The following is a 13,776-nucleotide window of genomic DNA, read 5'->3' as shown; positions in this document are numbered from 1 at the left end:
GTTTTTTCCCTCAATCCTCACACAATACCCCATAATGACAAGCAAAACAGTTTTTTTGACATTTTTGCAAAGTTATAAAAAAAAGGATAAAACTGATCACATTTACATAAGTATTCAGACCCTTTACTGTACTTTGTTGACACACATTTGGCAGCGATTACAGCCTTGAGTCTTCTTGGGTATGATGCCACAAGCTTGGCACACCTGTATTTGGGAAGTTTCACATTCTTCTCTGCAGATCCTGTCAAGCTCTGTCAGGTTGGATGGGGAACGTCGCTGCACAACTATTTTCAGGTCTGCATAGATGTTCGATCGGGTTCAAGTCCGGGCTCTGGCTGTGCCACTCAAGGACATTCAAAGACTTGTCCCAAAGCCACTCCTGTGTTGTCTTGGTTGTGTGCTTAGGGTTGTTGTCCTGCCAGGTTTCCTCCAGACGTGATGCTTGGCATTCAGGCCAAAGAGTTCAATCTTGTTTTCATCAGACAAGATAATCTTGCTTCTCATGGTCTGAGAGTCTTTAGGTGCCTTTTGGCAAACTCCAAGCGGGCTATCATGTGCCTTTTACTGAGGAGTGGCTTCCGCCTGGCCACTACCATAAAGGCCTGATTGGTGGAGTGCTGCAGAGATGGTTGGCGTTCTAAAAGGTCCTCCCATCTCCACAGAGGAACTCTGGACCTCTTTCAGAGTGACCATCGGGTTCTTGGTCACCTCCCTGACCAAGGCCCTTCTCTCCCGATTGCTCAGTTTGGCCGGGCGGCCAGTACTAGGAAGACTCTTGGTGGTTCCAAACTTCTTCCATTTAAGAATAATGGAGGCCACTATGTTCTTGGGGACCTTCAATGCTGCAGACATTTTTTGGTACCTTTCCCCAGATCTGTGCCTCAACGCAATCCTGTCTCTGAGCTCAATCCTCTGACATGCACTGTCAACTGTGGGACCTTTATATAGACAGGTGTGTGCCTTTCCAAATCATGTCCAATCAATTTAATTCACCACAGGTGGACTCCAGTCAAGTTGTAGTGTAACGCCCTGGCCATAGAGAGGGGTTTTTGTTCTTTATTTTGGTTAGGCCAGGGTGTTACATTGGGTGCGCGTTCTATGTGTATTTTTCTATGTTGGTTTGTTTCATTGGCCGTGTGGCTTCCAATCAGGCACAGCTGTAGAGTGTTGTTGCTGATTGGGAGTCACACATAAGTGCCTGTTTATCCGTTGGGGTTTTGTGGGTAATTGTTTCTGTTTAGTGTTTTGCACCTGACAGGACTGTTTGGCTGTCGGTTTTCTTGTTTTGTTTTGTATAGTGTTCTTTCTGTAATTAAATTCAATGATGAACACTACCCCCGCTGCACCTTGGCCTACTCTCTCTCCCGACAGCAGTTACATGTAGACACATCTCAAGGATGATCAATGGAAACGGGATGCACCTGAGCTCAATTTCGAGTCTCATAGCAAAGGGTCTGAATGCTTATGTAAATAAGCTATTTGGAAAAATGTCTAAAAACCTGTTTTCACTTTGTCATTATGGGGTACTGTGTGTAGATTGATGAGGAAAAACATGTAATTAATACATTTTAGAATAAGGCTGTAACATAACAAAATGTGGAAAAAGTCAAGGGGTCTGAATACTTTCCGAATATACTATTCTTTTAATGTGATCTCAACTGCGAACCAGGTCATTTGGTTCTGCTATTAGATGAAGCACAGTGATAACATGAATCTGTTGTATAAATAAACAAAATATCTGACATTGTATTCCTATTTGAACTTTGCTGTGTTTTTAAGTGGTTGAAAGCGCACTGGTAGGCATTTCGGTGACAACTTTAATTTAAGATCCAATGCAGCCAGTTTTATTTTATTTAACTAGGCATGTCGGTTAAGAACAAATTCTTATTTACAATGACGGCCTGCCCCGGGCCAAACCCTAACCCGGATGACGCTGGGCCAATTGTGCGCCGCCCTATGGCACTCCCAATCATGGCCGGTTGTGATACAGCCTGGAATCAAACCATGGTCTGTAGTGACACATCTAGCACTGAGATGAAGTGCCTTAGACTGCTGCGCCAATCGGGAGCAATAACACATAATTTCTGGGTAACACTGAAGTACCTTACTATGATTGTTATCATTTAAAATGGCCAAAAAGAAACAAAAATATCTTCTTAGCAAAGAGACATTTCTCAAGCAAGAATTTTGCTGAGACTGACTGGGGGTGGTCTAGTTGGGGAGATGAAAACTAGCTGTTATTGACAGAGGTTTGTAACTCTCTTTCTTATTGGTCTATTAACACATTTACTGATGTCACCAGGCAGGCCAAAACGCCACCACACCAAACAGGTGGAAAATTTAGGCTGGTCTTTTCAAACAGCTCTTACACTAAAAGGGCATTATCATAATTTTCTGAATTTCCAGCATTATTCCAATCTCATAGTGTGGGAATATGTATAAAACACAAGCAGGAAATTCAAGTTTTTGACTGCACTGAACCCTTAACCAAAAATCATGTTTTTTGGTTGTGCTTTTAGATGGTTGAAATCGTAGTGGTAACACATTGGAAATTCAACAACATTTTTGCTGTCTTTTTGAGTGGTTAAATATAGTTTGTAATTTCATTGATCAACCTCTCAACCAAATATTACCTAACTTCCACATTGAAATGACGTGGTGTGCCCAGTGGGATCAAATGTAGCCCATGAAACTTTCCTGAATTAAAGCCCTGATCATCCACATACCTGACAATAACTAACAACTGCAAGCGACAGATGTCAGTGGTTTCATCCATTTGCCATGCGAAAAAATGTGCTGCGTCAACCTCTTTTAATCACACTTTAATGGATGATGTGATAAATGATCATCATTCTGAATTGATTTCGACATCCCAGAGAAGACAGTAGAAACGTCCATATGCTCAGCAAGTAAAGTATTGTAATGGCAAGTACCTCTGTAAACTCCTTGTAGCCATTGTTTGCAGAACTTTCCCTCATCTGCCCTTGGTTCGTTGCAGGACGATCAACATGCCCCCTAAAAGCCAACTCTTACATGCCCAAAAATGAAGTATCACTGTTTCTTCTTCTTACCCTCTTGTTGTGTTGCGCAGTTTAACCAGACCTTCCTCCGTTACATGATTGATACAGCTTTTTCTCAGAAGCTGGAATCTGATGTAGGCAATGAAATGGCTTCTTCAATTTAAAAAAAGGTACTATTTGTCGTTAGCGTTAGCTTGCCATTCTGGCGGAGAAAACTGCATTCTGGTAGCTAGCTACTTGCTACTAAAGTTTGCAGGGCAAATTGAAGAAAATGGCACTACATTAACACAAAAATAAAGATCTAAAACCAAGAAAACAATACATAATCTACCTCCGCTGTCTCCTGTAATTTTTTATTGAAACTAATTTGAATTAAATAATGTCCTAAAAATGCTGAACTATGTCAATCAGCCCAACAATGTCACCAACTCACCAAGCTTCTAAATCACACATGCGTAGTACTAGGTTCATTCTCTGATCCTTAGATTTTTTATGGACATGTCAGTTCATACTGCAAAAGCTTTGATGGGTTGGAGGACGTCCTCCGGAAGTTGTCATAATTCCCATGTAGGTCTATGGAAGGGGGTGAGGAGCACGAGCCTCCTAGTTTATTTTGGATTGAAGTCAATGTAGCCAGAGAAGGTTGGAAAATAGCTGTCCTCTGGCTACACCGTGGTGCGTCCCTAGTGGGTGCTGTTGAGATTATTGTAGACCATTGCAAAACATTGTGTTTTAATCAGATATTTGGTGACGTGAATATATTAAAATATATATTTTTTTACTGAGTAGAATGTTCCTCCTCTGAGGAGCCTACACTGACAAAGATACAGACGTAATACAGTGGCATATCTTCTGTGTTTCAGTTCATTGAGAATTTGGAGAAGTGCGAGCACCTGCAGATCCTCAACGTCAGCCATAATGTCATTGAAAAAATTGAGAAGCTCGAAAAGCTGCACAACTTGCGGGAACTACATCTCTCTAACAACATAATCCAGTAAGGGCACAGCACACTTAAACAACACTCAATCAATTCCTTTTATTGATGTACTCTGCCATTGGGTTAACAGACTGCGTGTATCAAAAATGTATTACGATTGCTAATTGTAATATTGTTTTTTTGTAATAAAACATTTTAAGAAACGTTGTTTCTTTCTGCAGTAAAATTGAGGGCCTAGAGCACATGGCAAGTCTTCAGCTTTTAAATCTTTCCAGCAATGACATTGAACATGTGCCTCTATGGCTGGCTAAGAAACTGAGATCACTCCAGACTTTAAACCTTCAACGTAACAAGATCTCTTCTGTGAGTATCTCTGTTTTTCTCTGTCTTCTTCATCATGCACCACCTATGCACTTCATTTAGCCTGTTTCTATCTTTCCGATTGTAGCTAGTTTATGATTTATAATTTATTCAGGTCAGTGTTGTCATTTCAGCTAAACTTAAAGAATGGCAAAGTGATGGGGTGAGAGTATAAAAAAAGAATATTTGAAGATAATTTACTGCATTTCTACACAATTTTAAAACTCTAAATGCAATTTGCAGAACAGCTTTCCAGGTGTGGAAAGCTCTTGGAGACTTACCCAGTACGACTCAACGCTCTAATCGCTGCCAAAAGTGCTTCTACAAAGTATTGACTCAGGGGTGGGAATACTTATGTAAATTAGATATTTCTGTATTTACTTTTCAATAGCAAATATTTCTAAAGATGTTTTCACTGTCAATATGGGGTAAAATATTTCATCCATTTTAAATTGTCTGTCACAACAAAATGTGTAATAAGTCAAGGGGTATGAATACTTTTTGAAGGCACTGTGTTTGTGCGTACGTACGTACGTGCATAACATACATACATACATACATACATACATACATACATACATACATACATACAATTGAAGTCAGAAGTTTACATACACTTATGTTGGAGTCATTAAAACTCGTTTTTCATTTTTCATACATTTCTTGTTAACAAACTATAGTTTTGGCAAGTCGGTTAGGACATCTACTTTGTGCATGACACAAGTCATTTTTCCAACAATTGTTTACAGACCTGATTATTTCACTTATAATTCACTGTATCACAATTCCAGTGGGTCAGAAGTTTACATACACTAAGCTGACTGTGCCTTTAAACAGCTTGGAAAATTCCAGAAAATTATGTCATGGCTTTAGAAGCTTTTGATAGGCTAATTGACATCATTTGAGTCAATTGGAGGTGTACCTGTGGATGTATTTCAAGGCCTACCTTCAAACTCAGTGCCTCTTTGCTTGACATCATGGGAAAATCAAAAGAAATTAGCCAAGACATCAGAAAAATAATTGTAGATCTCTACAAGTCTGGTTCATCCTTGGGAGCAATTTCCAAACGCCACGTTCCTCTGTACAAACAATAGTACGCAAGTATAAACACCATGGGACCACGCAGCCGTCATACCGCTCAGGAAGGAGACGCATTCTGTCTCCTAGAGATGAACGTAATTTGGTGCGAAAAAGGCAAATCAATCCCAGAACAACAGCAAAGGACCTTGTGAAGATGCTGGAGGAAACAGGTACAAAAGTATCTATATCCACAGTAAAACAAGTCCTATATCGACATAACCTAAAAGGCCGTTCGGCAAGGAAGAAGCCACTGCTCCAAAACTGCCATAAAAAAGCCAGACTACGGATTGCAACTGCACATGGGAACAAAGATTGTACTTTTTGGAGAAATGTCCTCTGGTCTGATGAAACAAAAATATAACTGTTTGGCCATAATGACCATTGTTATGTTTGGAGGAAACAGGGGGAGGCTTGCAAGCTGAAGAACACCATCCCAACCGTGAAGCACAGGGGTGGCAGCATCATGTTGTGGGGGTGCTTTGCTCCAGGAGGGACTGGTGCACTTCACAAAATATATGGCATCATGAGGGAGGAAAATGATGTGCATATATTGAAGCAACATCTCAAGACATCAGTCAGGAAGTTAAAGCTTGGTCGCAAATGGGTCTTCCAAATGGACAATGACCACAAGCATACTTCCAAAGTTGTGGCAAAATGGCTTAAGGACAACAAAGTCAATGTATTGAAGTGGCCATCACAAAGCCCCGACCTCAATCCCATAGAAAATGTGTGGGCAGAACTGAAAAAGCGTGTACGAGCAAGGAGGCCTACACACCTGACTCAGTTACACCAGCTCTGTCAGGAAGAATGGGCCAAAATTCACCCAATTTATTGTGGGAATCTTGTGGAAGGCTACCCAAAACGTTTGACCCAAGTTAAACAATTTCAAGGCAATGCTACCAAATACTAATTGAGTGTATGTAAACTTTTGACCCACTGGGAATGGGATGAAAGAAATACAAACTGAAATAAATCATTCTCTCTACTATTATTCTGACATTTCACATTCTTAAAATAAAGTGGTGATCCTAACTGACCTAAGACAGGGAATTGTTACTAGGATTAAATGTCAGGAATTGTGAAAAACTGAGGGTACATGTATTTGGCTAAGGTGCATGTATACTTCCGACTTCAACTGTACATACACTGAGTTTACAAAACATTAAGAACACCTGCTCTTTCCATGGCAAAGACTGATCAGGTGAAAACTACTATCCCTTATTGATGTCACTTGTTAAATCCACTTCAATAATTTTAGATGAAGGGGAGGAGACAGGTTAATGAAGCCTTAAGGCAATTGAGCCATGGATTGTGTGTCATTCAGTGGGTGAATGGGCAAGACAAATCATTGAAGTGCCTTTGAACTGGGTATGGTAGTAGGTGCCAGGTGCACCGGTTGGTATCAAGAACTTCAATGATGCTGGGTTTTTCATACTCAACAGTTTCCCGTGTATCAAGAATGGTCCACCACCCAAAGGACATCCAGCCAACTTGATACAACTGTGGGACGCATTGGAGTCAACTTGGATCAGCATCCCTGTGGAGTGCTTTCGACACCTTTGTAGAGTCCATGCCTTGATGAATTGAGGGTGTTCTGAGGGAAAAAGGGGGAGGCTGGGGGGGTGCAAACTCAATATTAGGAAGGTGTTCCTAATGTTTGTTATACTCAGTGTATATTTCCACACAGAGGTTGGAATAATACTGTGAATTGTGAAAATTCTGATAATGCCCTTTTTTATTTGTAAGTGCTGAGTGATTAGTGCTTTTTGAGGTCGGTTCGGTTTCAATCATAAAAAAATTATCAAGATTTCACTTTCGATAAAAAATGTTAACATTAAATTCACTCTGCATTATGTGGGTTGAAGGCTGTAACAACACAGAATATTTTTTTCAATAAAAGTCAGATGATGGTAGTGACTGCCCATGACTGCTTATCACTTATTAACCGTCAGTTATTCACATTACTTTACTTAATAAAATATTTCAGTTGTATATATTACATTTGTTTTATTTTATGACTTTTATTTAATCCCAAGTCATCTCATCTCTATAGAGCTGCTACCTATGCTGTCTGACAAAGTCACTATTTTAGTAGTTCTTCAAAGTAATAAAGCATACTTTTATGACTGCTGAATACCAACTATCACTTAGATCATGTATTTTCAGGTAGAGATACCTCGCGAAGAAACTGCTCTCTGTGTATCCCCTCTTGTCTCGCATTCTTCGTTCTCTTATGTAGCAGGCATAAAAGAAACACAGACCGGACAAGTTTAGCCGTGCAATGGATTATGGTCATTGTTTTTAGATTAGCGCAGAAAACGTGATGTAGAACATTGGCCTGTTGGAAACTACAACTCCCTACTACATCGCACAGATCTGATTTATCTGTACAGAAAGTGCAGCGCAATGTGCACATTGACCTCACAGAAAATAAACTACGAAATGGAATTCAGATAATTGAACCGACGTTGGTCAGTTGTTTAGAAACTGAGAAATAACCGCCATTTTGGTTAATCGCTCAGCCCTAGTTGTTTGTAAAGACCTGACATTTCATCTTGTTTTTGTGGGATGGAGTTTTGGTCCAAAATGTGTTATTAGACACATTTTAGGCCAAACAAGTGGTAAATTAGGCCAAATAGGTGGTACATTAATAGACCAATGAGAAAGAGTTCCAAACAGGTCTACCAATAACAGCTAGTTTTCCCCTCCCCGCTCAGACCACTCCCAAACAGTCCTAGCAAATTTCTTTCTTGAGAAATTGCTCTTTGCTATGAAGCTATTTTTGTTTCTTTTTGACAATTTTAATTGAAGACAATTGCAGTCAGGTACTTAATTGTTACATAGTAATAATTTGATATTGAGATGCATTGGACCTTTTTAAGATAGTACTTTACTAATCCTCAAAGGGGAAATTTGATTGCACCAGCCAATACATTCTTGAGATGGCGCCGACAGAGATGGTCGCCTCGCTTCGCGTTCTAAGGAAACTATGCACTATTTCGTTTTTTTATGTATTATTTCTTACCCCAGGAAATCTTAAGTCTTATTACATACAGCCGGGAAGAACTATTTGATATAAGAGCAACGTCAACTTACCAACATTACAACCAGGAATACGACTTTCCTGAAGCAGATCCTTTCTTCGGACCACCACCCAGGACAATAGATCTAATCCCAGGAGCTGACCGAAAACAACGACGACGCAGAAGGGGCAGGCAGAGCGGTCTTCTGGTCAGGCTTCGTAAACGGGCACATCGCTCACCGCTCCCGAGTATACTACTCGCCAATGTCCAGTCTCTTGACAACAAGGTAGAGCAAGGGTTGCCTGCCAGAGAGACATCAGAGATTGTAACATTCTCTGTTTCACAGAAACATGGCTCTCTCGGGATATGTTGTCGGAATCGGTCCAGCCACCGGGCTTCTCCATGCAACGCGCCGACAGAGATTAACACCTCTCTGGGAAGAGGAAGGGCAGGGGTGTATGCTTTATGATTAACAACTCATGGGGTGATCATAACATCACACAGAAACTCCAGTCCTTCTGCTCACCCGACCTAGAATTCCTTACAATCAAATGCAGGCCATTCTACCTACCAAGAGAATTCTCGTCAGTTATAGTAACAGCTGTGTACATCCCCCCCCCCTCTCAAGCAAACTCCAAGACGGCCCTCAAGGAACTTCACTGGACTCTATGTAAACTGGAAACTATATACCCGGAGGCTGCATTTATTGTAGCTGGGGATTTTAACAAAGCAAATTTGAGATCAATGTTACCTAAATTTTCTAAGCATATTGATAGCACGACACGTAGGGCTAATACTCTCGACCACTGCTACTCTAACTTCCGCGCTGCATACAAAGCCCTCCCCCGCCCTCCCTTCAGCAAATCCGACCACGACGCCATCTTGCTCATCCCGGCTTATAGGCAGAAACTCAAACAGGATGTACCAGTGATGAGAACCATTCAAAGCTAGTCTGACCAGTCGGAAGCCATGCTCCAAGATTATTTTGATCACACGGACCGGAATATGTTCCGGTCAGCCTCTCAGAACGACATTGATCTATACGCTGACTCGGTGAGTGCGTTTATAAATAAGTGCATTGGAGATGTCGTACCCACTGTGACTATTGAAATCAACCCTAACCAGAAACCGAGGATGGATGGCGGCATTCGCGAATTTTTTTAACCGCGATCCACCGCATTTAACCATGGAAAGAGGTCTGGTAATATGGCTGAATATAAACAGTGTAGTTATTCCCTCCGCAAGGCAATCAAACATGCGAAATGCCGGTACAGGGACAAGGTGGAGTCGCAATTCAACGGCTCAGACATGAGACGTATGTGGCAGGGTCTACAAGAAATCAGGGATTACAAAAACAGCCACGTTACGGATACAGACGTAACGCTTCCAGACAAACTAAACACCTTTTTTGCCCACTTTGAGGATAATACAGTGCCACCGTCGCTAACAAAGACTGTGCCCCACCCCTCTCCTTCTCAGTGGCTGTCGTGAGTAAAACATTTAAACGTGTTAACCCTCACAAGGCTGCTGTCCCAGACGGCATCCCTAGTCGTGTCCTCAGAGCATGCGCAGACCAGCTGGCTGGTGTGTTTACAGACATATTTAATTGCTCCCTATCCCAGTCTGTTGTCCCCGTATGCTTCAAGATGGCTACCATTGTTCCTGTACCCAAGAAGGCAAAGATAACTGAACTAAATCACTACCGCCCCGTAGCACTCACTTCTGTCATCAAGGATCATTTCACTGCCACCCTAGACCCACTTCAGTTTGCATACCACCCCAACAGGTCCACAGATGACGCAATCACCATCGCACGGCACACTGCCCTATCCCATCTGGACAAAAGGAATACCTACGCTGTTCATTGACTACAGCTCAGAATTCAACACCATAGTACCCTCCAAGCTCATCATCAAGCTGGAGGCCCTGTGTCTCAGCCCCTCCCTGTGCAACTGGGTCCTGGACTTTCTGATGGGCCAACTCTAGGTGGTGAAGGTTGGAAACAACATCTCCACTTTGAAGACCCTCAACGCTGGGGCCCCACAAGGGTGTGTGCTCAGCCCTCTCCTGTACTGTACTCCCTGTTCACCCACTACTGTGTGGCCATGCACGCCTCCAACTCAATCATCAAGTTTGCAGACGACACAACAGTAGTGGGCTTGATCACCAACAACGACGAGACAGCCTACAGGGCGGAGGAGAGGGCACTCGGAGTGTGGTGTCAGGAAAATAACCTCTCACTCAACGTCAACAAAACAAAGGAGATGATTGTGGACTTCAGGAAACAGCAGAGGGAGCACCCCCCCACCCCCATCCACATCAAAGGGTCAGCAGTGGAGAAGGTGGAAAGTTTCAAGTTCCTGGGCGTACACATAACAGACAAACTGAAATGGTCCACCCACCCAGACAGCGTGGTGAAGAAGGCGCAACAGAGCCTCCTCAATCTCAGGAGGCTGAAGAAATGTGGCTTGTCACCCAAAACCCTGACAAACTTTTACAGATGCACAATCGAGAGCATCCTGTCGGGCTGTATCACAGCCTGGTAAGGCAACTGCACTGCACTCAACCGCAAGGCTCTCCAGGGGGTAGTGCGGTCTGCCCAACGCATCACCAGGGGCAAACTACCTGCCCTCCAGGACACCTACAGCACCCGATGTCACAGGAAGGCCAAAAAGATCATCAAGGACAACAGCCACCCGAGCCACTACCTGTTCACACCGCTATCATCCAGAAGGCGAGGTCAGTACAGGTGCATCAAAGCTGGGACCGAGAGATTGAGAAACAGCTTCTATCTCAAGGCCATCAGACTGCTAAACAGCAATCACTAACTCAGAGAGAGGCTGCTGCCTTCATTGAGACCCAATCACTGGACACTTTAATAAATGGATCACTAGTTACTTTAAATAATGCCTCTTTAATATTGTTTACATATCTTACATTACTCATATCACATGTATATACTGTATTTTATACCATCTACTGCACCTTGCCTATGCCGCTCGGCTATCGCTCATCCATATGCTTTAATGTACATATTCTCATTCACCACTTTAGATTTGTGGGTATTAGGTAGTTGTTGGGGAATTGTTAGATATTATTGCACTGTTGGAACTAGAAGAACAAGCATTTCGCTACACTCGCATTAACATCTGCTAACCATGTGTATGTGACCAATAAAATTATATATTTTTTTGTCTTTCTCTTCATACCCGGGGCTGCTGCAGCTGCATGAGCTGTCCAGACTAAAGCCTCTGAAAAACCTAACAGAGCTGACTGTGGCAGAGAACCCTATAGCCAATCTCCCCCATTACCGTCTCTTCCTGGTTTTCCACCTGAGGTCACTTGAGACACTGGACGGGCAGCCTATCAGCCAGGAAGAGAGAGAGCAGGCCCCCCAGCGCTTTCAAATGGGTACATTGCAGTATTGCACAATCCCTGCTTAAAACCCTGAAAGGGTCTCATTACTAGATGAGCCTTTGTATATTTTAGATACCTGGTGTGTATTCATTAGTGCAAACCTTAGAAAAGTCCCTCCTCATTTTGGCCCATTTGCTTCTGTTAGTTTCCTAGTGAATATACAGTACCTCAGTACCACACTTAGGTTGTTTCCTAGTTGGCACTGTTAATGGAAATGGCAACTCTTTTCATGCTGTGGTTGCAGAGGAGATTGAGCGTCTGGAGCAGGACCTGGAGTGTCGTGTGGCAGAGATCGGGAGGCTGCAGAGTGAGCAGGTGGCTGCAGTGAAGGAGCTTGAGCAGCAGGAGGAGATCATTGACCAACTGCAGCTAAAGAGCCTGCAGCAACAGCACTGCCAGGCCCAGCAGGAGCAGGAGCTGGACACCAAGACAGAGCTGGTGGGCATTTATCTCAACATGCACGCACTCACTCAAACAGACAGACAGACAGACAGACAGACAGACAGACAGACAGACAGAAACACACACACACCAGGATTTCCGTTAGCAAAATGTGGTGCCGGACAACGTGACCGGTATTTTCATTTACCGGCCATTTGAGAAATTTACCGGACCGATATGCATTGGGTGTGTCTCAATAGGGCGGCCACCCACGCACGGGGCTCAGAATGACAGATCGCATTTTGATTATGGCAATTCATCATAACATACCATGCAGCTCCTGTAATGAGGCATCCGATAAAACGTCATTTTTAAACATTTGCCAAAATACAATTAGCGGGAAAGCAGCATTCTAATCCACCTAATGCACCTGATGCGAGCGGTATATGACAGAGATGAACATCTTCGTTAGAAACTTGGGAGGGGGTGAATCTAAAGATGCAACAACTAGGATGGGTTGCTAATATACAGTGGTTCTTCCTGTAAAAGTTGCGTCATACTGCAGCACACCTTGCGGGCTGCCGCAGAATTCCATGGCACGTTATTTAATTGTCAGCCATTGTTACCATTAATGCTAGTTAGTGCTAGTTTGACAACCAAATGGGATCTTTGAGAAGCATTTGATAGCTTTCAATATTGGCTGTACTAGAGAATTTAAAATATTTTTGTTTAAGAACAAAGTTCTTGATTTTAAGAAAATGTTACTTAATTAATTTGATTAATATTGTAGTGTTAAGAAAAACAAAACCCTCAGGGTTTCCGTTATGAAAATATGGCGCTGTACAACATGACGGTCGGGAGTAGGCTACAGTACTAAGAGCATAACATTTCCACACCCTAATTGTAGTCTAACCAATACCCAATAAAAATCTCATTGATTTATCAAGACCAGTCCCCATGCTTGTCTGCTTGAAATGGTGCTGAAATAGTTGACCACATGCGGGTAGACTGTTGCTTCAAACTTCAATATGCTTTTTAAATAAATAAGACCTACTCCACTTTTAACAGCACATTACTCAACACTAAGTAAGAGTCATGTCACCTACGGTAGGCCTACAGTATTTTGAAAAATATTTTTTTCAATGACGTGACTCCGCAAATAATTCGATTTGGAGGATTCTAAATTAACATCGAAGGGGCGTTTTTCGTTAGGGCAAATCTGATCTGTGGTAGTATCTCAGGGGCTTTTATATCATTCTAAATTGAATTAATGAATAATAATAATAATCGCTTTGTTAAAAAAATTATGATATTTTGGAGATCATTTCGTTTTCAAATAACCTAATGTGAGCGAGGGGGGGAAAAGGCCATTCTTGAATATGGGGTGAATCATTCTTACTAATTTGTAAATAAATCCAGTTTTGTTATTTAGAATTATTTATTTCTGTTTTTAGAGGGAGAAAAACCAAAAGCCCACCGTCGCCTCATGGGTCTCCCGGTCGCGGCCGGGACGGGTATCAAGCCAGCATCTGTAGCAAAGCAGTTTGCACTGCGATGC

The 13,776-nt window shown here is 42.3% G+C and overlaps 1 protein-coding gene across 7 annotated transcripts in view; it reads left to right on the top strand.

Annotated features, from left to right (window-relative positions):
• cntrl (centriolin) overlaps nucleotides 1-13,776 on the top strand; it is a 114,745-nt gene that overhangs the window by 13,662 nt on the left and 87,307 nt on the right. For all 7 annotated transcript variants that reach the window (XM_045708117.1, XM_014174804.2, XM_014174803.2 and 4 more), the window contains 4 exons: nucleotides 3,884-4,014; nucleotides 4,179-4,320; nucleotides 11,645-11,831; nucleotides 12,082-12,275. In XM_045708117.1, the coding sequence (XP_045564073.1) occupies nucleotides 3,884-4,014; nucleotides 4,179-4,320; nucleotides 11,645-11,831; nucleotides 12,082-12,275 (654 nt within the window). The remainder of the gene's footprint in view (nucleotides 1-3,883; nucleotides 4,015-4,178; nucleotides 4,321-11,644; nucleotides 11,832-12,081; nucleotides 12,276-13,776) is intronic.

This window comes from Salmo salar, chromosome ssa26, assembly GCF_905237065.1.
Source record: "Salmo salar chromosome ssa26, Ssal_v3.1, whole genome shotgun sequence".
Taxonomy (NCBI): Eukaryota; Metazoa; Chordata; class Actinopteri; order Salmoniformes; family Salmonidae; genus Salmo; species Salmo salar.
This window is presented reverse-complemented; position numbering and strand designations above follow the sequence as displayed.